Source organism: Dama dama, chromosome 6 (assembly GCF_033118175.1).
Source record: "Dama dama isolate Ldn47 chromosome 6, ASM3311817v1, whole genome shotgun sequence".
Taxonomy (NCBI): Eukaryota; Metazoa; Chordata; class Mammalia; order Artiodactyla; family Cervidae; genus Dama; species Dama dama.
The window spans coordinates 46,796,886-46,820,762 of record NC_083686.1 but is presented as its reverse complement, the minus strand read 5'-3'; the positions used below and the strand labels follow the sequence as shown (position 1 = coordinate 46,820,762).

The 23,877-nt window shown below is 44.4% G+C and overlaps 1 protein-coding gene across 1 annotated transcript in view; it reads right to left on the bottom strand.

Annotated features, from left to right (window-relative positions):
- USP46 (ubiquitin specific peptidase 46) overlaps positions 1 to 23,877 on the bottom strand; it is a 68,653-nt gene that overhangs the window by 40,058 nt on the left and 4,718 nt on the right. Inside the window, exon 2 of the mRNA XM_061145977.1 lies at positions 2,368 to 2,448. Within this exon, the coding sequence (XP_061001960.1) occupies positions 2,368 to 2,448 (81 nt within the window). The remainder of the gene's footprint in view (positions 1 to 2,367; positions 2,449 to 23,877) is intronic.

Genomic DNA, 23,877 nt, shown 5'->3' with positions numbered 1-23,877 from the left:
GGCCGCCCTTATGTGAACTGGCCCAGATCCCGTGTCATGGTCTGCGTGCCATGGTAGACCAGTAAGCCACGCAGAACACCAGTGACTATCTGATCACCAGGGAAATGAATGCTAGTATACACAAGCTGGAGAGCTCGCTAGGCTATAAAAGTCTCTGTAAAATGATAAGGAGCACTCAGCCTTGGTTTTTAAAAATCTAATGAGACTTTCTGGTGCTTAAAGAGAGAGTGAAGAAGAAAAAAAAATTAACATGATATGGAGACATAGAAAAGCAGCTGGCGACACAAAAGATGTCACACTGCAACATATCAAAGCTCCTATGACAGGGAAAATAAAAACCCCAATCAGAAAGAAATCCAGCTACTAGGAGCCACTTGCTCAGCTGAAACAGCCTTAACCGAGTGGGGACTTGTTTTAAGTTTCTCTCTTTCAAGGGTCTGGCACTCCTCCACAGGCTTCAGACCAATTGCCTCACTTTCTCCATAGCAATCTTGTTTCTGCTGAAATAGCCACTGTCTCAATACAATACCACATAGGTCCTGGTCTCCTGCCATCATAGTAGGACCCACGGAGTAACACTTTGCACTTCTCAAAAGCCACGGTTATGATTTAAAGAGGCAAAAAGTCATCATCTCACTGGTTTTCAACTGACTGGATAACCAATTCTATGGGAGAACATATAGCTGAGACGTTCATTTTAGAATTTCTCATACGTGCTAAAATAGAGAGGAAAACCATCTAAGGCAATTAGAAGATTAATAGCAGATTAGAAAATGCTGTGTAAGATTAAAATAGAACACAAACATCTTCTCAAGCCTGGTTGTTGGCTGTGTTTCATCTGCCCAAGAGTGAGGCAGATGCATGGCCATCCTTAACGTGACATTTCTTTATATGCTAAGATAGAACACTTCCTATTTTTATACATTTTAATCTACTTTGACACAATTATGTGATGAGACAAACCCCTTTTTAAAGAGAAGCTGTAACTTTCATGAACTACCATTTGAAGTGAACATGTACAAAACTATTAACAGGTTTAGAACTTACAACGCTTCCACAGACTAGGAGATGGCTTTAGTTCTTTACTCCTCCATAGTCTGCATCTGTCTTTTCCCTGGCCAAGGTAGGATTCCCGTAACTTGAATAAACTACCCTCATAGAGCTTAAGCAAGAGGCCTTTGCACAATGCCTAAAAAGTTGCATTAAAATTATAAGTCAGTATTCCATCAACACAGTGCCCTATATTCCAGTACTTTAGCCTTCTCCTTCCATTCCTTTCTTTACTCAGTGCCTCACCTTTAGCCAGACACCCTTTAGTAACACTTGGTCCCTGGACCAGTGAACAACTCCTGGGAAAGAAAAGGAACTAACATGTACCGAGTGTCACTGTGTGCCTCGGCCTCACGTCAGGACCTTCAATAGGAGCTCTCATGGATCCTTCACTATAAGCCAAAGGGTAGAAACCACTGTGATCCATTTCACAAAGGGCGAAATGGAAGCTCAGAGAGGGGAAGGGACTTGCCCAAGATCACACAGCTGGGGAACAGCACAGGCAGACCTTGGATTAGGTCTGTCCTACTTCAGAGACAATGTCCACTCTGTTATTCCACAAGCGGCATTCACTCAGAACACTCCCAGTAGAAATTATGACCTATGACACCTGAGTTCTGACAGACCATGCTCAGAGCAGTTGTTCCAGAAAACCTGGTGCTTTTGAGGGAACAGCTGATGTTATTGAAATCCTCCACCCCAGAGCGAAAGGATCAGCTAGAGAAGAAAGCTCATGAGGGTGGAGGGTAATATTGCCTTACTACCCGGCCATCATGAACTTATCCAGGACACACAGCCTGACAAGTCTGGCTGTATACAAGGGGACCGTTGCTGAGCACAAGTGAAATGAGGCCAAGGGATTTAGAGATAGACTGGCCCCAGTCTCCCCCCACTTCCCACTGATGCTTCAAATACCAAATTATGCCATGAAGCACCCGCTGGTGCTGAGCTGGTAACCCTTTCAACACTCTGGCTGAGCTGACGAGCCAACTCAGATGGTAAGGGAGGACCACAAAAGCAGGTCTTGCTACAAAGACTGATAACATCGCTCTGAAGGTTAGTGTGCAAAGGAAATCCTTTAAGGCATGAGGGAAAAATGAGACTCTGACCTAATAATGCACTAATTAAACCGCCTCTTCTGGGGCAACTCATGCTTCCAAAAACTGGACTAAATATCCCCCACTCGGGTATTTGCCACCTATGGTAACCAAGGAGTATGAACGATTATTTAAAACTTGGTAATGATGAAAATGGCAGTGACATTGCTTCAAGAATGCTAAAACACCTGACTAAAACAGTACGTTTCAAAATACTTACGTTGACCAATCCGAAGTAGTGTTCATTGATCGGAAACTGCTCTGGACCAATGTCTTTTTCCAGAGCAGAGGCATTGGTGCCCTAAAAGAGAAAAACAGCAAAAGTTCTGTTGCGTGTAAAACAGACAAGAAAGCAAAAGGCTACTTGAGAGAGCCCGCTATTGAGACCAACATTTCCCCTAGTGGCCACGGAGTCTGGAGGTGGTCACGCTGAAAACAGGTATTGGAAGTAAACCGTAGATGAGGTTATGAGGTCAGCCTGTTCCTCTCCTCACCCAACTTCATCATCCCTCAAACCTGTTCTACCCAGTTTCAATGACCTTCCATTAGGAAAGGAGGTTTAGGACAGGTACCGAGCCTACCACTCAGAACTTCCAAATAAAATGTTCTAAGCTCAGATTCCTAGAGTAGCTTTTACACTACTCAGTGGTGTATAGAATCGTACCACCAATTTCAAAGTCAATGGTGTGTGTCTGATAAAGATTTATCTCTGTGCACCCACCACATGCCAGGCACTATTCTAGGCTCTGACAACAGAACAGTGGACAAAGACAGTCTGAAAGAAAAAGCAAGTACAACGGACAGCACATCAGAATGCGATGAGTGCTGTGGAGAAAAGCAAAGCCGGAAACGAGGGCAGGGGCTCCAGGGAGCGGGGAGGAGGGCAGGCACGGGGTGGGGAGGAGTGAAGGACGGATAGCTGCAGCTTTAAATAGGGTGGGCAGGGAAGGCCTTACTGAGAAAGTAAAATGTCCAAGGACATATAAATACTGGAGACATAGAATTTAAAACCTAACTGTTCTCAAGTGTGTCAAATCGTAAGCCATGCATACTCAAGTTCAACACTCCAACATGAGGATAATAAGTTACTGGATACTCCCACCATGTGCCAGGGACTGCACTATTTATTCTCACAACATTCCCATCTGGTAAATTGTTGTTCAGTCGCTCAGTCGTGTCCAGCTGTTTGCAACTCCATAGACTGCATACAAGGCTCCTTCACTATCTCCTGCAGTTGGCTCAAACTCATGTCCACTGAGTCAGTGATGCTATCCAACCATCTCATCCTCTGCCGCCCGCTTCTCCTCCTGCCTTCAGTCTTTCCCAGCATCAGGTCTTCCCAGGATCCAGTGAGTCAGCTCTTCACATCAGGTGGCCAACGTATTGGAGCTTCAGCATCAGGTAAGTACTTACTATTATAATCCCCATTTAAAAGTTAGGAACTTAAGGCTTTGAATGGTTGAGAATCTGTCCAAGAACCACAGTCAATAAGTGGCAGAGCTTAGACTTGAACCCTGAAGTCAGACTTGGGATTTCACAGTCTTAACCAAATACTATGCAGAGCAATCCTACTGAATAAAGCCATTTCTTGAGCCCTGCTAAGCCCTGAGGCCTGGCAATACCTCACTGATGATCATTTTCCCCCAAGGCCTGGATACTGGGATTAGGAAAAGTGACCAAAGTTCAGTCCAACCAGGTGAGTAATCTGGGGGTGGGGAGGACCAGGCCCCATGGTTACCTACAGCTCTACATCATTCTATGCTCCTCAAATCCTCGGGCTATCACAGAAGACCTATAGCTCACAGACTCTCAAAGATCTGGGAGACAGGCATTTTAAAAAGAGACTCTTAGGCTTTATAAAAAATAAATCTGCTGCTGCTACTTATTCTGGATTCATATAATTAGAATCTCCTATCACAGAAAGAAATGGCCAAAAGGCAGGCTAAGAACCTGTCAAGATGGTCATGTGTCAACAAGCAAGCAATAAATGCAGAACAACTCAATTCTGAGCAAACAGAATCTCAGCAGAAATAGTACATTCCATCCTTTTATCATAATATCCTTTGTTTCCACTTGTCCATTATACTGTTCCACCAATCTAAAGTCCCTTACTCGTCACCGGAGACTTAACATTCAGTGGCTATTTGTGTGCACAACAGTTTCACTATCTTTTAATGGTGAGGGGTCCGGCTGGGGGGTAGGGAGCACTTCGTTGCCTTCACAATGATATGATTCCATATACAGGCTCAATTCTTAAAATAATACTTCATTAAAGCAGGATTTCATGGAATTGAAAAAAAATCACTAATATTTTCCAATAAAGCTACATCTCGATCATAAATCGATGTAAACAATGTGCATTAAATACACGCGCGGCCATTTCTGAAGCAACGTTAGGACATGTGGCTTAGTGCCCCGGAGGAGTGTCAGATATAAAAGCAGGACACATGGAGACAGATCTCACTAAATCTTTCTCTATGAGGCAGCCATTTACTCAACCCATGACTTCTGCTATTTGGGAATTCTTGAATGGAGTCTGCTTTTTTCTATCTATCTTAACACTTTCCCACCGAAGAGAGAGCTGGTGCGGGTGGGGGGCAGTGCTGGTGGTGACTCAGGCTGACCACAGTGACTGGGGGCTGGGGCAGGGGGTCGTGGTGGTGCTTGAGAGGACACCCTGGACAAGGGGCAGCGGGCGAGGAGGCGCCCACAGCACAGCTCAGGAAGAGGGAAGGAGCTAACAGGGTCTTCATGAAACCTGAGACCCACACTTCCCGGCCACGCCGCAGGTCAGGCCTGCTCATGCTCTCGCAGGAGGTCTGGAAGGCTCAGGAGGGAGATCTGATACCCTGGGCTGCTTCCAGATCACTGCAATGTCACCCTTTTGTCAGAACAGCTACCCTCAGGCTTCCCTGGTGGCCCGCTGGCTAAGAATCTGCCTGCCAATGGAGGGGACATGAGTTCAATCTCTGATCTAGGAAGATCCCACGTGCCATGGAGCAACCAAGCCTGTGCCTGCAACTACTGAGTCCGTGCACCCTGCAGCCCATGTGCCGCAACTACTGAAGCCCGCAGGTCCCAGAACCCACACTCTGCAACAAGAGAAGCCACCGCAATGAGAAGCCCATGCACTAAACTCGCGAGCAGCCCCTGCTCGCTGCAACTAGCGAAAGCCTGTGGAAATAAATACATAATTTTTTAAAATCTGCCCTCTGCAGCCCATGCCTCCCAGCATTGTACAAACCCCTTCCTTTCTCCTCATCTTGCCTAAACCCCATCCCCCAGCGACCTACCTTGACACCCCGTCTCCTGCCATCATGCTGGGTGGTTTTGGGATCCACGTGAAAGCACCTTCCCACACCTGCTCTCTCAGTGTTGGCGTCCTCTTCTGCAGCTGCCTTTTATTCCACTCCACTCCAGCTACCCACTCCCAAAGACACAGCCTGGATCTGGTCACCACCCTAAACCCAGGCAGGCTGGGCTCTGCCTGCTGGCTCATCCCATTACAGCCACACAGAGACTCGCCGGAACCCCTCACCCCTCTCCTTTCTCATCCAGCTTAGAGTCCATGGATCATGATTTCAATGGCGCTCATAAACACCCCCATACCCGTCCTTTGCTTACACTACTTGGCAAAAAGTCAACCCAGAGGGGACCAAACTATCCACCTTCTCTGAACCCGGACAGATGAGCAACATTAGAGGGGAGAAGTCACACCCCAAGCTGACTGCACTCAACTGAACTCACCAAATTCAGGCCAACTCTCAACATGCCTACATTCCAATAGCGTTTCTCTAACACGCTCATTCTCCACTCCACAGTGACTATTTCCAGCCTTCTCCAAGCTCCTCAAAACTCTTACACTCCTTTGCCCCTCTCACTGGCCTCCTACTCAACAGCAAAAATAACAAAATAAATCCAGCAGAGAGGAACTTTCTTAATTACACACTCCGAAATCTTCAAACCTACATGCCTCCCTGTCAATGATGGAGATCTCACTCTCGTTCAAGGTCAATTGCTCCTGCACTATTAGATCCTTCCCTGCTGAACTGAACATGCCTACATGTCTCACATGTGAAAATACACACACACATCTTCTTCCCACATCTATTTCCCCAGTCCCCATCCTTTCTCACCTTCTTTTCACAGCTAAACTACTTTAAACAACTGTCTATTCTGAAACATTTGCAAATGAATCATGATTTCTAAGAGTTGTTTCAAATAATCCAATGGGAAGAAGTGGGAGGTGGGGGGTGGGGATAAAACTCTGCTGTTGAAGCTGAGCATGGGTAAGTGGGGCTTATTATACCATCCTGTTTATACTTTTACATATATTATGGGCAGGGTAATGGTCTCCCAAAGATGCCCATGTCCTCACTCCCAGAACTTGTGATGACATCACATTACATGGCATAGGGAAATTTAGATTGCAGAAGGATTGATTTGCTAATCAGCTGGCCAAAAATAGGGGGATTGTCCTGGACCATCCAGTTGGGTGCCACGTAATCACAAGTATTCTTAAAAGTGGGAGACAGAGCAGGACAACCGATGAAAGCGATACGATGTGTAAGTCATGCTCTGCTGACTTTGTAGGCGGAGGAAGGGGCCAGGAGCCAGAGAACCGAGCAGCCTCTCGAAGCTTAAAAGGCAAGGAAGCAGTTTCCACTCGAGCCGCCAGGAAAAACACAGCACTGTACTGCCTTCATTTTAGCTCAGCGAAACCCAGCTCAGACTTCTGACCTCGAGGCTATAAGATAATAAATTTGTGCTGTTTAAGCCACTTAAGGTCATGGTAACTTGTTACAGCAGCAAGAGGAAACTCATACACTGTGTTTGAAGTTTTCCATAACACGTGTTGAGACCTGTCTCTGTTTTCTCACCTCGCCACCTCTCCTCAAAATAGCCCCTTCTGGATGCTACCCTGATCCACACGGTCAACTCTGGGCGGTGCACACAGCTGCTAGCTTTCCCCAGCCACTGTCTGAGGGCTCCCTCCCTCCCTCCATGCCTGTCTGTGGAGGGTCCAGATAATAACCAGGCTTTAATCAGCAGCTATGTGCCAAACACCTCAAACTCTTCACCACCTTGATCGCTGAGAGTTCACTTCTGAGCTCATTCAGGTAGGATGAATACACACTTCCACTTGCTTGTCTCACAGACCCTCAAAATCATTCTACCCCAAGTCCTAGCTTTCATTTCTCCTTCCCCCCAAATCCACTCTTTTCCTGGTGTTTCCCCACTTCGTCCATGACAAGGCCACCTTCATTCCAGCTCCTTCTACAAACCTCAGGGCCAGGTCCAACATCCCGCTCCCCACTCATTCATCACAGTGTACTGACTGATTCCCTCTCCTTAAATCGCTCAAGTCCATTGGCTTCTCTTTAACCTCCAGCCACCAGTGAGACCAAGCCACCCCATTTCTCATCTGAATTTAAACAGCCTCCTAAATGGCATCCAACACCCACCTTGCTGGCCTTAACCCCACCGTCAACATGGCAACAAAACTGTTCTTTTTAAATAGAAATCTGGGGCTCCCCTGGTGGGCTCACCGGTAAAGAATCCATGGTCTGGTAAGATCCCAAAACCCAATAAGCTCACGTACCACAACTACTGAGTCTGTGTTCTAGAGCCTGGCAGCTGCCACTACCGAATGCGCGTGCCACTCCTGAAGCCTCCGCACCCAGAGCCCGTGCTCCACGAGAGGCCACTGCAACGAGAAGCCCGCACTCCGCAACTAGAGAAAAGCCCTCGCAGCAACGATGGCCCAGCACAGCCAAAAATAAATAAATAAAATTATTTTTTAAAGCTTTTAAAAATAAAATACACATCTGCTTTGAAATTCTCCAGTAACTTCCAGCGCTGTCTCCAGGGTCACCCCCCGGCCACACATTCTCTCATACACTTGGCCCACTAGGACAGCCTTTGTCCTGTTCCTCAAATCCTCAAGTTCCCTCCCATCCATCACCTGAATGCTCTTCCCCTGCTTCTCCACCCAGCTGTACCCTAACATCCTTCTCAGGGAATTCCTCACCAGCCACCCCTAGACTCAGGGAGTCTCTGTGATTGACAAAATAACGGTACCTTATTGTGTGGACCAAATCAGGATGCCCACACCCTAGTCCGCAGAACTGGTGAATATGTTAACTGATGTGGCAAAAGAGACTTTGCAGATATGACTGATTTAAGAAGCTTGAGATGGGGGGATTATCCTGGATGGTCTGAGTGGGCCCAGTGTCATCAAGGGTCCTCATGAGGAGAAGGCAAGAGTATCATCGTCAGCGAGGAGACATGATGACACGTGCAGAGTTGAGAGAGAGAGACCTGAAGATGCTATGCTGCTGGCCTTGAAGACGGAATGCACCATGAGCCAAGGAACACAGACAGGCCCTAGACAATGGAAAGAGCTCTCCTAGAATGCCTGGAAGCTGTGCAGCCCTGCCAACACCTTGATTTGAGGACTTCTGACCTCCAGAGCTCCAAGGGAATAAACTCTTGTCATTTTCAGCTGCTAAGGGACGTCCCTGGTGGTCCAGTTGTTAAGACTCTGCGCTTCTACTGCAGGGGGCACTGGCTGGATCCCTGGTTGGGGAATTCAGATCCCACATGCCACACAGCATGGCCAAAAAGAAAAAAAAGCTGCTAAATTTGTGGTACTATTTTACTGTGGCAACAAAAAACTGACATACCCTCCTCCCCAACAACCTCCACCCTCCACTCATAGCATACTATCTCCCTTACAGTATTTATGACAATTTTTATTTGCATGATTATTAATATCTGTCTAATCCCCTAAACTACATGTCTCATGGGAGCAAAGACTATGTTTAACCTATTTAATCCTGCAAGTACAGTACTAAGTGAATAGCACAGGGCAGGCCCAGTCGTGCTGGGTGGGTAAATGGATGGATGGATGAATGGATGGATGGTTGGATGGATGCGTGGATGGGAATGGTCAGGGTGTGTGAATTGCTTCCATATCCATGATCATTTGGACGTGGGTGTGTGCACTCTCCAGATCTATTGTTCAGTGAGGCCTAAGTGGTACCCTCAACCACTTCCCCATTTTCCCTGCCCTTTTATAAATACATATCCTAGGAATTCGTTCCCATGGATACAGAATGTTACTAATATTGACCCTTGGAACCAAACTCTTGCTTCACCATTTTCCATTGGTAACATGAATTTTTATGCAATCTTAACAGATTTTGGAGTTCTCTATGTTAAATGTAGATCTCTATACAATAAAAGGATATAGACATCATGGGGAATGTTTCATGAGATGATGATGACAGATACTTAAATATCAATTAGACAGTGTAAATCAAAGCTTTAAATGAGCATGTCCTTCAGCCCTGCAATTTGTTCCACATCTATACTTACACAGGTAGAAAAGATACAGAGCCTGTATCCAGGCCCCAAATGATCCAGGCCTGGCTTAAAACAAGATGGAAGTTTCTTTCTCTCTTTCACGTAAGTGTTCACAGGGAGGAAGCAGTGCAGGTCTGAAATGGCAGCTCTTCAGGGCCACGGACACAGGCTCCTTTTAACTTGTTGCTTTGTCATCCTCAAGAGTCTATCTTGGGAAGCAAGATGGCCACTCCAGCCCCCTATCATCAAACCTGCGCCAGGGGCAGACAGACGAGGAGGAGAGAGATTTCTCCTTCCCTTCCAAGAAAGTCCCTGAGAGTCACACACATCATGTTTTCTCAGGATCCTGATGGCCAGAACATCTCCCAGCCACGCAGCCACACCTAGCTGCCAGGGGAACTTGGCAAACGTGCTCCTGAGCAGCGATGAGCCGCCAAAATCAGAAATGGAAAAAGGATACTGCAATAACAGTCAGCATGCAATGGTCCTCCCTGGCAAGGTTTGTAACAGAAAAAAGTTAGAAATAATTTAGCATTAGTCATTCAGTCGTGTCCGACTATTTGTGACTTCATGGACTGTAACCTGCCAGGCTCCTCAGTCTAGGGAATTCTTCAAGAAAGAATACTAGAGTAGGTAGCCATTTCCTTCTCCAAGAAATAATTTAACTGGTTAAATAAATACAGTAATAAATAAGACAGAATACCATGTAGCTACTTAAAAACAGCAAAGCTACTCCACAGGTATGGCTGTGATAATTTGTCCAAGATACAACAATAAATAAAAACACGTGAGTGAGCCAACGTGTGTACAGAACAATTGCTGGAAATGTCCTCCATCCAAGCAGCAGAGACTGAGCCTCTTGGTCCGCAGCGCAACTACACACCTGAGTGACATTAAGGGGCAGGGCGGCCAGAGCCAGCCTTCGACCTCTATGCTTTAATGGAAATTCCAGAAAGAACACTTAAGAAATTATTAACACTTGTCACCAGTGTCTAGGAGAAGGGCTTGCAGATGACAAGCCCACCAAGGGGCTTTTTGTTTTTTCAACTGTGACATCTATGCTTTAGTGGAAATTCCAGAAAGAACACTTAAGAAATTATTAACACTTGTCACCAGTGTCTAGGAGAAGGGCTTGCAGATGACAGGCCCACCAAGGGGCTTTTTGTTTTTTTCAACTGTTCCAATTTTTAACTATGAGCATGTATTATCTTTGTCATAAAAAATGTAATGAAAGTTAGCAAACTAATATCCTGCAGACCAGTTATTGAAGGCCCACAGCACACACCTCACAGCTGCATTTGGCCATTGTTCCCCCCAGGATGAATTTCCTTTTGATTTGGGGCACGTCCTCTCTCTTGGCCTTTGTTTCCTGGGTTAGAAGTGGGGTTGCTCACATTCAGCCTGCCTGTGGCTCAGGGTGGCGGAGGAAACCAAGCAAAACGAGCAACGTTATCAGCACTCAGTAAATGGCAAGATACACCCTAAACCCAAGCCTGCACTTTGATCACTGCGCCCAGCACAACGACACAAAGGCAAACGGGGCGCTGAGAATAACTGACCAGATGCTGAACGAAAACTGATCCACAGCAGTAAATGACAGGGTCTGCGGGCATAACAGACAGAGTTTTCATTTACATCGGTGAGAAACGTGGTAACCTTTGAAAACAATGCACCGCACTTTATTAAAAATAGAATCTGGGCTGGGACAAGTTCCAACGAGAAGACTCTAATGCTAGCTCTTCACAGCATGTCTGAAAGCAGTTGTGTGGCTACCACGGGGTGCGACAGAAACACAGAGGCAACAACAGCTCAGGAAGAATGAATCATAAACGCATGAGATGTATAAAGAAAGGCAATTCTTCTAAAGCAATTTTAAAAGCAGCTTATAGGAAAACAAGTTAGAATGCCTTCCCTCGGGGGAGGGGGATGAAGACAGATTCTTGCCCAGGAGGATGTAATCAGAACAATGGCACTGCAAGATCTAGACAAGTCAATGAAGGATTTCCCTTGTTGGTCCAGTGGCTAAGATTCTGCGCTCCCAATGCAGGGGGCCCAGATTCGATCCCTGGTTGGGAACTAGATCCCTCAAGCTGCAGCTAAGATCCCACATGCCACAACTAAGACCAGAAGCAGCCAAATAAAAGTTAAAAAAACAAAAAAAAAGATAAGAACACTGTATATTATGCAGGAGCCTAAACCGAAAATAGGAACCAGGAAGGGGCCTTGAAGATCAGCTAGACCATTACACAGATCAAAAAAACCAACACCTAAGATCATAGACATAAACCTGCTTGCTCAAGATCACCCCAAGGCAGCCTACTCTTCTGCATCCTAAGGCCTGCGGGATCTCCTTCCAGCCTGTACAAAGTGCAGAAAGGCCCCAAACAACACTTAAGAAGTCTAAGTACACAGAGAGTAAGTCGTGATTATAAACCATGAATTAAAATACACAGCAGGAGAGGTGAATGTTGTTGCTAAAATGACCTTTTAAAGTCGACATTCAAAAAAGGGCTATTTTACTTAACAAGCGTGTTTCAAAGTACGAAAGTACTTTGAGGATGAATTCTCAAAAGGACTAGAATTCCCAGACTTCTGATAACAAAAGGTCTTTCGTAGAGCCTTAAGGAGAAAGTGAAGCAAAAATGAAGTGATGTTTTATTTTCTTCTGGAAGGAAGCTCTTGATGGAGTGAGTTTCTTCCCCCCCCCCCCCGCCACCCCTGCAAATTGACAAAGATATTAAAATTTGTTGCTTATAAGGAAAGATTTTTAAAAAGGAATGGCAATACTTCGATTAAAATTACAAATGAGAAATAAAAATAAATAAAGTGATGCAACTCAAGATCTCAGGAGTCAGGAGCCACCTGCCAGAATTCACGGATGGTTAAGGAGGCATTACAGTCATTGGCTTCCAAACATAATTAGTAATAATGATAGATAACACAAAAAATAACACTGTGTCCAGTCACTGCTCTGAGGACTTAAGGTATATTTTACTCATTTTAATCTTCACAATAACTCTGTGAGGTGGATATCATTACTGTTTCCATTTTAAAGATAAGAAAATTGAGGTCCAGAGGGAGTAAATAACTTCACCCAAGATCACACAGATAATAAATACTGGAATTAGGTTTTAATTCACACCATCTGGCTCCAGAGTGTAGGCTCCCAAGCACTATACCACACTGACTCTCAAGGTCGTAGGGTCCCCTCAGAGCCCCAGAACCATAAGAATAATAAACTGAGAAAAGAGAAGAGGTCAGAGTTAAGAGATCTAAACCCGTACCTCTGAGGCACCACTCCAAATATTCTAGAATGAGGAATGCAGGCGTCCTTCTCTGTAAAATCACCACAGAATACTGCAACCAGTTTAAATATATAAAACTGAGGTTGAAAATCAGGAGAAACCTGAGATGTAATCAAGAGGTAATAATTTTTTTTTTTCCAAAATAGTTTCAGGCTGTGAATTTTTATCCAGACAAATATAATAGTAAAAGAAAATATTACTGTTTAAAATAGGAGAAAGCAAAAATAAGATCAAAAAGTAGAAATGACTTCTAAGGAGTAAACCATTTTATATCTAATAACGGAATAATGTGCATTCTTACTTCCCTAACATGGATAGATACTGACAATTAAAAAAAGAAGAGAGAAAGGGCCCACCGGAAGGATTTAGAATAAAATGTGTTAATATATTAATACAGCTCATCTCTCAGTGCTGGGACTATTTGGGAGGGGTGAGTGGGGAGAAATGGTGTGAATTATGTATCAGGGGAAAAACTGTCCTTTTTTCCTTAGTCAAAGCAAGGGGCACAGCCTTGCCAGGCCTCTAGAGAAACAGAAATGCAGATTGCAATTCTGTGCCTCTTGGCTCAGAACTAGCGCAGCCGTTCTCCGGCCCCTCAGAGCCGTCCCCTCCACCCCAGTCCCCACCACCGCCTCCTCAGCATTTGGCTTTAACATCACCTCTTCAAAGCTATCTTCTCTGACCCTTCCCTCTCACAGAATCCTGTGTCTCTCTCATACAACTAATCACAATCTGTAATAACATGTTTGTTTGTGGCTGATGTCTTTAACGTCTGTCTTCCCACTGGACCACAGATTGGCAAATGACAGTCCCTGGGCCAGATGTGGCCCACTAACTGTTTTTGTAAATAAAGTTTTATTGGAACACAGCTGTGATCACTCATTTACTCACTGTAGCTACTTTCACAACAGGACAGCAGAGCTGAGTAGCTGCAACAGAGACACTGTGGCCCACAAAGCCTGAATATTTACGATCGAGCCCTTTCCCAACAACCCTGCCAAGTCCTACACTGGACCGTAAAGTCTGTGAGGACAGGACTGCGTCTGACTGGTCTACCAGGACCCTACAGAACATCTGGCATGCACAAGGCACTCACTAAATGTGCCGACTGAACCAACCGGGTAAACGGGTAATGAGCAGTGTGTGCCGCTTGCGGTTCAGAGAATCCCACGTCTCTGTGCTCTTCAACGCCACTGTCTACTAACCAAGGCCACTCCACTTACTGTCCCCTTCCACTCCGCCAGCAAGGACAGAGCCAGGACTCAACCCCAGGCCACTCGGCTCCAGAGCCTGGGCTCCTGACCTCCAGGCAGGGAGAATGATCTACCCATTCAGACTTTGAGTGATCCCTCAGCTGCAGGTGGAGGGCCTGGGCAGAGGGCCACGACTGGTTCTGACCGTGTCCTCGTTGGCCGCTGGCCCTCACACATCCCCTCACCACCAGTGCACTCTGCCCATCCGTCCTCCTCCGAGAACAGACACCTCGCCTGGTCCCACAGAGCAATACCGGCTCTCTCTCCAGACAAGGCGCTCACTCGGACTCACTACCTCCATTTCACAGGTAAGGGAAATGAAGTTAAGGGAGGCTCAGTAAATTGCCAAGGTCAAGTGTTAGTATGAGGCAGAGGTCAGCTGCAAACCCACAACCTCATTTACCATCACAATGCCAACTCCCGGTTCAACAGCGCTCCTCCACCTCCAGACAGACTCCCACAAGGAAAAGGGCTTTCACTAGAAGGCAGTGACGGGCATTTTCATCCTGCACCGGGAGAACACGTCATTTTCCATGCCTTTCTGGGGTGGGAGAAACAATGCTGGAAAAAACCTCAGTGTGACTTCACCTAAGAACCATAACACAGAAGCAAAAATGCCTGTAATTGAAGACGACGACCCTGGGATACATCATGCTCCCAAGTCGTCATAGGAAGGACAGTAAAGAGCAGTGGGAGACTCTGACCTGTGAAACAATTCTTCTCGTGGCTAGAGACAGCACAACAAAGTCCTCAGGCAAAGGCAAAATTTCAACTCAAAAGCAGAGCAAAGAAAGCTGGGACTGGGTCTGTCTTCCAGCAGAATGGGAAAGAGAAAATACTTATCCAGTCCCTGGATTCAGTGAGCTAGCAGCAAGAACCTCGTTTTCTTTTTTTTTTTTTTTGCTTTATTATTATTTTAAATTTATTTTTACCTTGAGGATAGCTGCTTTACAATGTTGTACTGGTTTCTGCCATACATCAAGACGAATCAGCCATAGGGATACACATGTCCCCTCCTTCTTGGACATCCTTCCCATCCTCCACCCCATCCCACCCCTCCAGCCTGTCACGGAGCACGGGATTGAGGTCCCCGCGCCACACAGCAAATTCCCACTGGCTGTCTGTTTCACATATGGTAATGTACATGTTTCAGTGCTCCTCCCTCAATCCATCCCACCCTCTCCTTCCCCGGCTGTGTCCACCAGTCTGTGCTCTGCGTCTCTATCGCCGCCCTGCAAGGAGGCTCAGCAGTGGTTTTTCTGACTCCACGCGCACGCGTTAGTGAGATGCGTGTCTCTCCGCCTCCAGGCGCACGCGTTAGTAAGATGCGTGTTTCTCTGACTTACTGCGCCTGTATAACTGGCTCTAGGTCACCCCGCTGACTAGAACCAACTCAAATCCATCCCTTTTTACGGAGCGATATTCCATTGTTCAAATGTACAACGTACTCATCTGTCGATGGACAGCTAGCTTGCTTCCATGTGCTGGCTGTTGTAAATATTGCTGCAATGAACACTGAGGCACATGTGTCTTTTAGAATTGTGGAAGAACCTCATTCTAAATCCAATGTTCTACAAAGGCACCAAGCTGCCTCCTTGACCATCAGGTGGCACAGGAATCCTGGTCAAAGAGGCCAACTCTGCAAAGTTAAGTAATAGGGTGACTTCAAGTACTTCCCTCACTCTCTCTAGCACAAGCTCAAGGTCTTTAAAACCAGTACCCCCGCCTGACAGCAGGGAATCCCTGCCCTTGGATCAGAGCTATTTTAGTCAAGTGCACTGGAAACACCCTGTAATGTACTCATTATGAAACATAAAATAGAAAATTCTGAGGACTCCCCCCCCCATTCCCAAACACTGCTGCAATGGGAGAAAGCAGAGGGAACAAGGAGGTCTTCCCAGCAGCATTCCTCAAAGTATTATTAACCCTCTGCCAGAAGCAAAGTTCAGAAACTGAAAACATGTATAATGATCGCACAGAGTAATTTTCTATCTGATGAGTTTAGTAACAACAACAATGACAAAAAAAAAAAACACCCTAGAGTTGGTGTTTTACATATCTTGGGGTTTTTATTCCATTTTGCAATTAATTTTTTATTGTGGTTTAAAAAATATCAGTCTGTGACAGATGAAAATAAAAATAAAACTGGTCCTTCCCTACAGACTTTGAAAATAATTGCCAACAGCAAAACAGTTGAGTGAAAATTGAGCTTGTTTTCTGAAATGTGTGAATAGCTGCTCAAGCTCACTCTTAATATGAGAGATGCAAACTAAAAATATACTAAGACACCATTTTCCCCCTATTGGCAAAGATCAAAAGGTTTTTGGATAGCACCCTACTTTGGCAAGGGTGGGGCAGCAACAGTCGTACACATTGATAGTGGAGGGCAATTTGGAAAAACTCATCCAAGTTGCAAATGCAGATCCACTGCAGGGAAGTCAGCTGACAGATACACCCCCATACACACAAAATGACGCAGGGACAAAGTTGTTCCCTGCAGCCTTGTTTGTAAAAAGGCATGGAAAACTACCTCCATGCCCATCAGTGGGGGCTGGTTAAGTGAATTCAACACGTTCAGGCAACTGAACACTCTGCAGCCATAAAAAGAGAATGAGGATGCTCTTCACGTAGCAGCACAGACCCAACTCCAAGATACAAAAAGCAAAGGGCAGGTCCAGACTGTTCAGTATATGCTACAAGCACTATTTGTGTTTTTAAAAACTAGGAGAGAGATAAAAACATTCTTGCTTGTATATGCATAAGAAAACATCACTGAATACAAGAGGAAGAAATGGCAAATACTGATGGATGCCACAGACAAGAATCCGAAGGTGGATATAATTGCAACACAGTATATCCTTTTGTACAGTCTGAAAATTTTTTCTACCAGTAACTTATACTCCCTTTTCAATAACTTTATTTCAAAACTTTTTTAAAAAAGAAAGAAACTGAGCTTAGCCACTTCACATGTTTTTGTTAAGAATGCCTCACTGCACACCAGATAACACAAAAGGGTATGTTTGTTGGCTTATCAGATGGCTGAAAATCGTTTACTGCATCACATACCCTCGTTACTAGGAAAGGGAAAACACTGCATCCTGACTGATGATTATAAAAGCTTTGCCACATACCAGCAGCCCCGTGTCTTCCAAAATCTCAGTCGGAAATCACAGATTCTTCCTCCTTTTGTCCGCTCCATGCACTTCCCCTGCCCAAGCTTGCCTCTAACTAGAAGCCCCAGTGAGTTTACAGCAAGTCTGCTCATCTCCTCCTTTACTGCTACTCACCAGGAGGAATGGCTCTTAGCATCTGACAGACCCAGACACCTAACTCACCTGCTCAGCATCACAAAAGCTACAAAGTGGCAGGATCAGGATTGGAACTCGGGACCTTGGATCCCAAGTTCAGAGCTCTTCCCACTACATCCTGTGGACTCCTTTGCTAGTGGGAAGGAGGGGGCACTAGAAGAAACAGCAATAAAATTAAATGGCCAGGTTCTGGGCTAAGCACTAGACATAAATGACGCCACTTACGCCCCCAATGCCCCAGGGAGGGAGGTGCTCTCATGACCCACATGCCGTGGATGAGAAGCAGAGTCTCTTGAGAGGGCGGAGCATTGAGAGCTCTCACACCCAACCAACCAGATCCGCTCCACGCGCTGACCTGTCTCCGGAGGAAGCTCACCAGCCCACAACCTGCAAACCAGTTTAACAGTGTTATTCCAAGAGCCAGTGACATGAAACACCATAAGGAACTTCTTCTCTGAGCCAATGTCTCCCAAACCACAGACCATGAATGCCCAAGGAAGGAGAAATAATCTTAGATGGCACAAATATGAACATTTTTTTAACTCTAGCAATTATGCTTGATATGTATTTAAAAAGCATATAACTAGCTCATCAAACCCATTACTTCACAGATGTCTTAGCACAGAATGAGACTGAATTAAAAGAAGCTGAACAGATTTAAGGACAACTGCTAAATAAATAAGTTCAGGTGGTTCACAGATAAAATGAAAACCATGAAGGAAAACAAATTGACGTTTGAGAATCACGGGTCTAAGGAAGTGGATCCAATCCACCGTTTTTATCTAGAGGAAGAGAAACTCAGGAATACCCCAGCACACACTACACACGAGTTCTGAATGGTGCTTTATTTGTATTTATTTCATTTCCATCTGCCCTCCACTGTCCACACCACCCAGCCTCTCTTAGATGGACGAGGCAGGACCCCTGTTACCAAAGCATCTTGAAACCTTCTATCAAGGTTTGACCCTGAATAGCTCTGATTACACATACAGTAGATCAATTAATACCAGATAATTGTTTTGAGCGTGCCCTCTCTCACTAACCTGGTGAACAAACTGGAGAGCTGACTGGGAAAGATCTGTGACCTCTCTCTAGCCCCTGTCACCCCAGAAACAGTGAGAAGGAACCCCACTTCCCCAGCACCTGCAGTCAGAACCAAATCATCTAGTGAACTTTGCCTCTGCTCTTGCCCAGCCTCTTTGTCCAGTCCTATCTTTCCCCGAAAGCCCACTAAATGTAGATGGCAGGCCAGAGTTACAAGATCCCACTGGCTCCTGCGATGTCAACAGCTCTGTGCTTTGATCAAACTAAAGAAAATGTTCATTCACTAAAAGAGAATTATGAAAAGTAGTATGTGTGAGGGCACCATGGTTAAAAATGCTTCCATAAGCAAGATATCCTTTGATTCTCAACAACAACAAAAAGCTGTGAGGAGGGTATTGCATCATGTCTTTTTGTGTTGTAAAGAGATGGGGGAACAGGCTCTGAGATTTACCAAGCAGGATTTCAAACTCAAACTGCTCCACTTTAGAGTTGTATGGGGGGGAAAAAAATGTGTTCCTTTTCTTCCTAGGGTCTTAAGTGTGCTCCCCAAACCAGGAGCATCTGATCACAAGAGAGGGCCCCAGAAAGGCAAAATGTCAGCCCGCTCCTGACATACTGGATCAGAATCTGCATTTTAAACAAGCTCCCCAGGTAATTTCCAGGGACAAGACAACCTGAGCAGCACTGCTTTGCTGCAAGGCAATCCTCCCATTCTCCCATGCGGCAGCTCTTCATTCATTTATCCAATAGTTATTTTTTGTGCGTCTACTACACTGTGCGGAATGCTGGGAAATCCGAAGTGAATAACATAAACACAGGTCCTGCCCTCACGGGTTGCCAGTCTAACGCAGTGGTTTTTCCACCTTGGGTGCTCACCAGAATGAAAGGTAGCACTAAACAACCAGAAAAAGCAGGTGCCTAAATCCCATCCCAGACCCACCTACGTCTCTATACAGTCAGAAACCGAGACTGAAGCCCTAGATGCTGCTTATCGGAAAAGCTCCAATTCATGCACCTACCTTGGAGAATAAATTGACAATATCTAGGAAAGCTGTGGGCAAGCGTATCCTAAGAGCAGCCTTTTCACTTCCAGGACTACATCCTAGAGAAATGGAAGCCTGTGTGCAAAGAAGACAGGAACAAGAATAGTCACTGCAGCAATGCTTCCAGACAGAAATCTGGGAAACTATTCCACTGTCCCTAAGTAAGGGAATGAACAAGTAAACCATGGTTAGATCAAAGAACACTGTTAAGGAGCCCTCAGGATGAATAAACAGAAAATAGATGCATGGGTATGTGTGCTCAGTTGCTCAGTGGTGTCCAACTCTTTGAGACCCCATGGACTGTAGCCTTCCAGGCTCCTCTGTCCGTGGAATTTTCCAAGCAAGAATACTGGAGTGGGTTGTCATTTCCTACTACAGTGGATTTTCCCAACCCAGGGATCAAACCCGCATCTCCTATGTCTCCTGTACGTGTCAATATATTCTCAAATATAACTGCTGAGTGGAAAGAGATAGTTCCAAAAGGCTACATAATTTTATACACACTCATATATGGATTCATAAATATGAAGTATAAAGACATGCATGGCAAACACACACAATCTTCAGGAAAATGGCTAGTTCTAGGAGGAGTGGAGAGGAAAGAGAAAACAGTGGTTAGTGGTTTTTTTCTAAGGTACTTAGTAGATCTGAAAAAAGATCTTAACCAAATACAACTAAAGTTTAAGTCTGCTAAATCTGAAGGTTAGAGTTTGGGTATCTAATATACATTAAATTACATTCTTTTTTCCATACATTTTTGGATGCTAATGTGTTGTGAGTTAATTTCTTTAAAATTCTTTCAAATGCTTCACAGGGGGTGTAATATATAGTCAGGGTTGGGAATCCCTGTTCTAAGAACATGAAGCAATACAACGCTAGGTGTTCAATATCAGGAAATACATCTATAGAATGGCAATGATCTACAGCTCTTGAAGTTAAATTACTTCCTTAAATAATTTTATATAGATTTAAAAAAAAAAAACTTTCATGTGGCAGATAGTTTCTATAAGCTATATATATTTTTTCAGGAGGCAAAGGTAAGTATTACCCAAAGAAAGCAATATTTCTCAAACTGTGATCCTCAGTTCACCTGCAATACAAGGAAGAGGGAGTGAGAAGGGGAGGGAATATTTATTAAAATGCAGATTGCAGGTTTCCTGCCTTAGACCTACTTAATCAAAATTTCTGAGGACAGAAACCCAGAGGCTGAATTTTGAATAAAAGAATGCACCCATGGGTGCAACTGTACACCGAAAAACCACTCAAGTATATTTTTTTAAGTTACTATTACTCAAAATTTTAAAAACATATGTGTCTGGTATGTCTGGTATAAGGTGACATGCTTCATACTCTGAAAATTAAGGTGCAGGGAATGTTTCCTAAATGCTTGAGATCATAATTCCACAAGTATATGCAAGCAGATCCTGATGAAAACTGGTTTCCCACACAGCGTATCTAACCCTGAAGGACAAAGAAACATATTTCAGGAAGGAGAACGTAACTTCACATTGCCTTTCTAAATAAAAGAACTTCAAAAAGTAACTGGGTAAACAGGAAAGCTCCACAGGTCCAGCCTTGCTGCTTTTCTCACGGGAAGAGGCCCCGACACCAGAGCCAGATTCAATTAAACAGAAATGGTTAGCACAGTAAGAGATGCCAAATTTCGTCTCTTAGGACCATCTTCTCCATTCTATAGTCCTTTTGCTACAAGTTTTCCATATCTTGTTAACACCTCCTTAGTCTCATCTTCCATTCCATCCTTCTCTTTCTTGACTTTTCCTTTGGTCTCCCCCATGTTCCCCTTCATTTTCCATTTCCCTGTGTGCAAACAAAACCAACACCACAGTCCTGACTTTCAAGCCCTGGAAAACCTCTCTGGAGCCCCTGGGTTAAAACAATACAGTTCAGGGAACCCCCTGGAGATCCAGGGGTGAGGACTCGGCACCTCCACAATCAGAGGTCTGGGTCATCCCTGGTGACGGAACTGAGATCCCACATAGGCAGCCAAAAAAGAAACAAACCCACAGCACAGAGTGTGTGTGCATGGTGGGGGGAGGTAAATTAAGAGTTTGGGATTAACATATACACACTATTGCATATAAAATAGATCACCAAGAACCTACTGCATACAACACAGGGAACTATACTCAATATCTTATAATAACCTATAATGGAAAAGAATCTAAAAAACTTGCGTGTGTGTGTGTGTGTGTGTGTGCGTGTGTGTGTGTGTGTGTGTGTGCCGAGTACGTGCTCAGTTGCTCAGTCCTGTCTGACTCTTTGTAACCCCATGGACTGTAGCCTGCCAGGCTCCTCTGTCTATGGAATTTTCCTGGCAAAAATACTGGAGTGGATTGCCACTTCCTCCTCCAGGAGATTTCCCCACCCAGAGACTGAACCTGCATCTCCTGGTCTCGTGCACCGTCAATGGGTACTTTACCACTGAGCCATCTGGGAATCCCTATAAAAAAGAATAATGTGTGTGTGTGTGTGTGTGTGTGTGTGTGTATACACACACATATGTATAACTGAAACTAACATAACATTGTAAATCAACTATATTTCAATAAGAAATTTTTGAAAATAAAATTTAAAAAAACAGCACAACGAACACATGAAAAGATGTTTGGCCTCATTAGAAAATAAGAAATTGCACATTTTAAACCACAATGATATCATTTCACACCCATCAGAATGGCAAAACTTTAAGTCTAACAATTTTGAGTGTCTGCAAGCACATGAAGCAACTGAAACTCCCAAACCTGCCTGCTGGAATGTAGATTGGTACAACTGCTTTGGAGAGAAATCAGGTCACATATTAGAGTCAAAGATGCCCACTCCCTTTGACCCACAGTTTCCCTTCTAGGTAAGTATACCACAGAGAAAAACTAAACAGATGCACAGGGAGACAAGTTCCAAACGGTCATGACACACAGACAAAATTCTAAAACTAACAAGAAAAATGAATAAATATAACACATCTGTGTGACTATTATACAGTAGTTAAAAACAACCTAGATTACATGCTTGCATTGATAAATCTCAAAATCATAACTTAAAAGCAATTTTGAAGTTGTTCAGTATTACAAGAGCATGTTTAAAACGTGAGGAAGCAATACAATATCTAGTGTATGAATACCCACATATCTAGGAAAGGTGTAAAAACACATGATAAACACCAAATTCAGAAGAGTGGTCACTGTCTGGTAGGAAGGGAATGGGGAAATGCTCACTCGTATTTGTAATATTTTATTTCTTCACAGGGTGTAGATACTGAGTGGTCATATTATTCTGCATGCTTGAAATTTATTAGCACCTAGAACGACAGTCTCATGTCTGAGCTACCTGAAAGCATTTGAAGGTTCTGAGAGCAGAATCAGAACTTGATGGGGAGAAGGAAAGTTGGACCTATGAATGGAAAGCTGAAACAACCAATAGGGTTCCCCCCTCCCTCTTCAGACTATCCATGGCAAAAACTCATTCTCAGAATTGTGGTAAAATTCCATGCAGAGGACTTGTGACACCCCCAAAATTCTAGGCCACAATCCCAGAACTGACACATTCTAAACAGCCTTCAGTGCTGACACAGAATTTATTTGCCTGAAGACACTTTTTTCCTGGTTCATTTTTGGGTGGCCTTTTCTTTTAAAAGATCAGCAAAGCCTTTCAAACCCTTAGACTGGCATTGTGTTTCACCACAAATGAAGGTTTATTATAAGAAACTGCATTAAAATATTTAGGCCATTAAAGTTAACTAGACTCAAAGTTAACTTTAACAACTCTCCCAGTAGGTTTGCTTTGGGCTGGCTCCGGGGGGTAGGCCAGAGATAAAACCACCGAGAGATACCTTTCTGATGATACCAAAGAATTCAATACCATCATAAAACTTCAATTCATTAAAACTAACTAGATAGACTAGGCCCAGTGTAGGGTGAAAAAAGACATATGAACTTTCTTGTTTAGAGAAATTTAGAGAGTTTTCTCTTAATTGCTCAAGAGAATAAAAACTGAAAATTACTTTGTTACTACCCAAACACACCAAAATTCCACATTACTGAAAAATAAATAGGTTTTATTGTTTGGGTGAACTGGAACACACGAAGCTGATATCCAGAAGAGGGTATCACAATCTTTAGTGAAAGTGTAGTCGCTCAGTCATGTCCGACTCTTTGCACCCTCATGAACTGTAGCCTACCAGGCTCCTCCATCCATGGGATTTTCCAGGCAAGAAAACTGGAATGGGTTGCCATTTCCTTCTCCAGGAGATCTTCCCGACCCAGGGATTGAACCTGGGTCTCCTGCATTGTAGGCAGATGCTTTACCGTCTGAGCCACCAGAGAAGATTTAATTCTAACTAAATACCGGCTTTCAGCTTTGTTTTCCCGTATGATTCCAAGAAAAACAGAGAA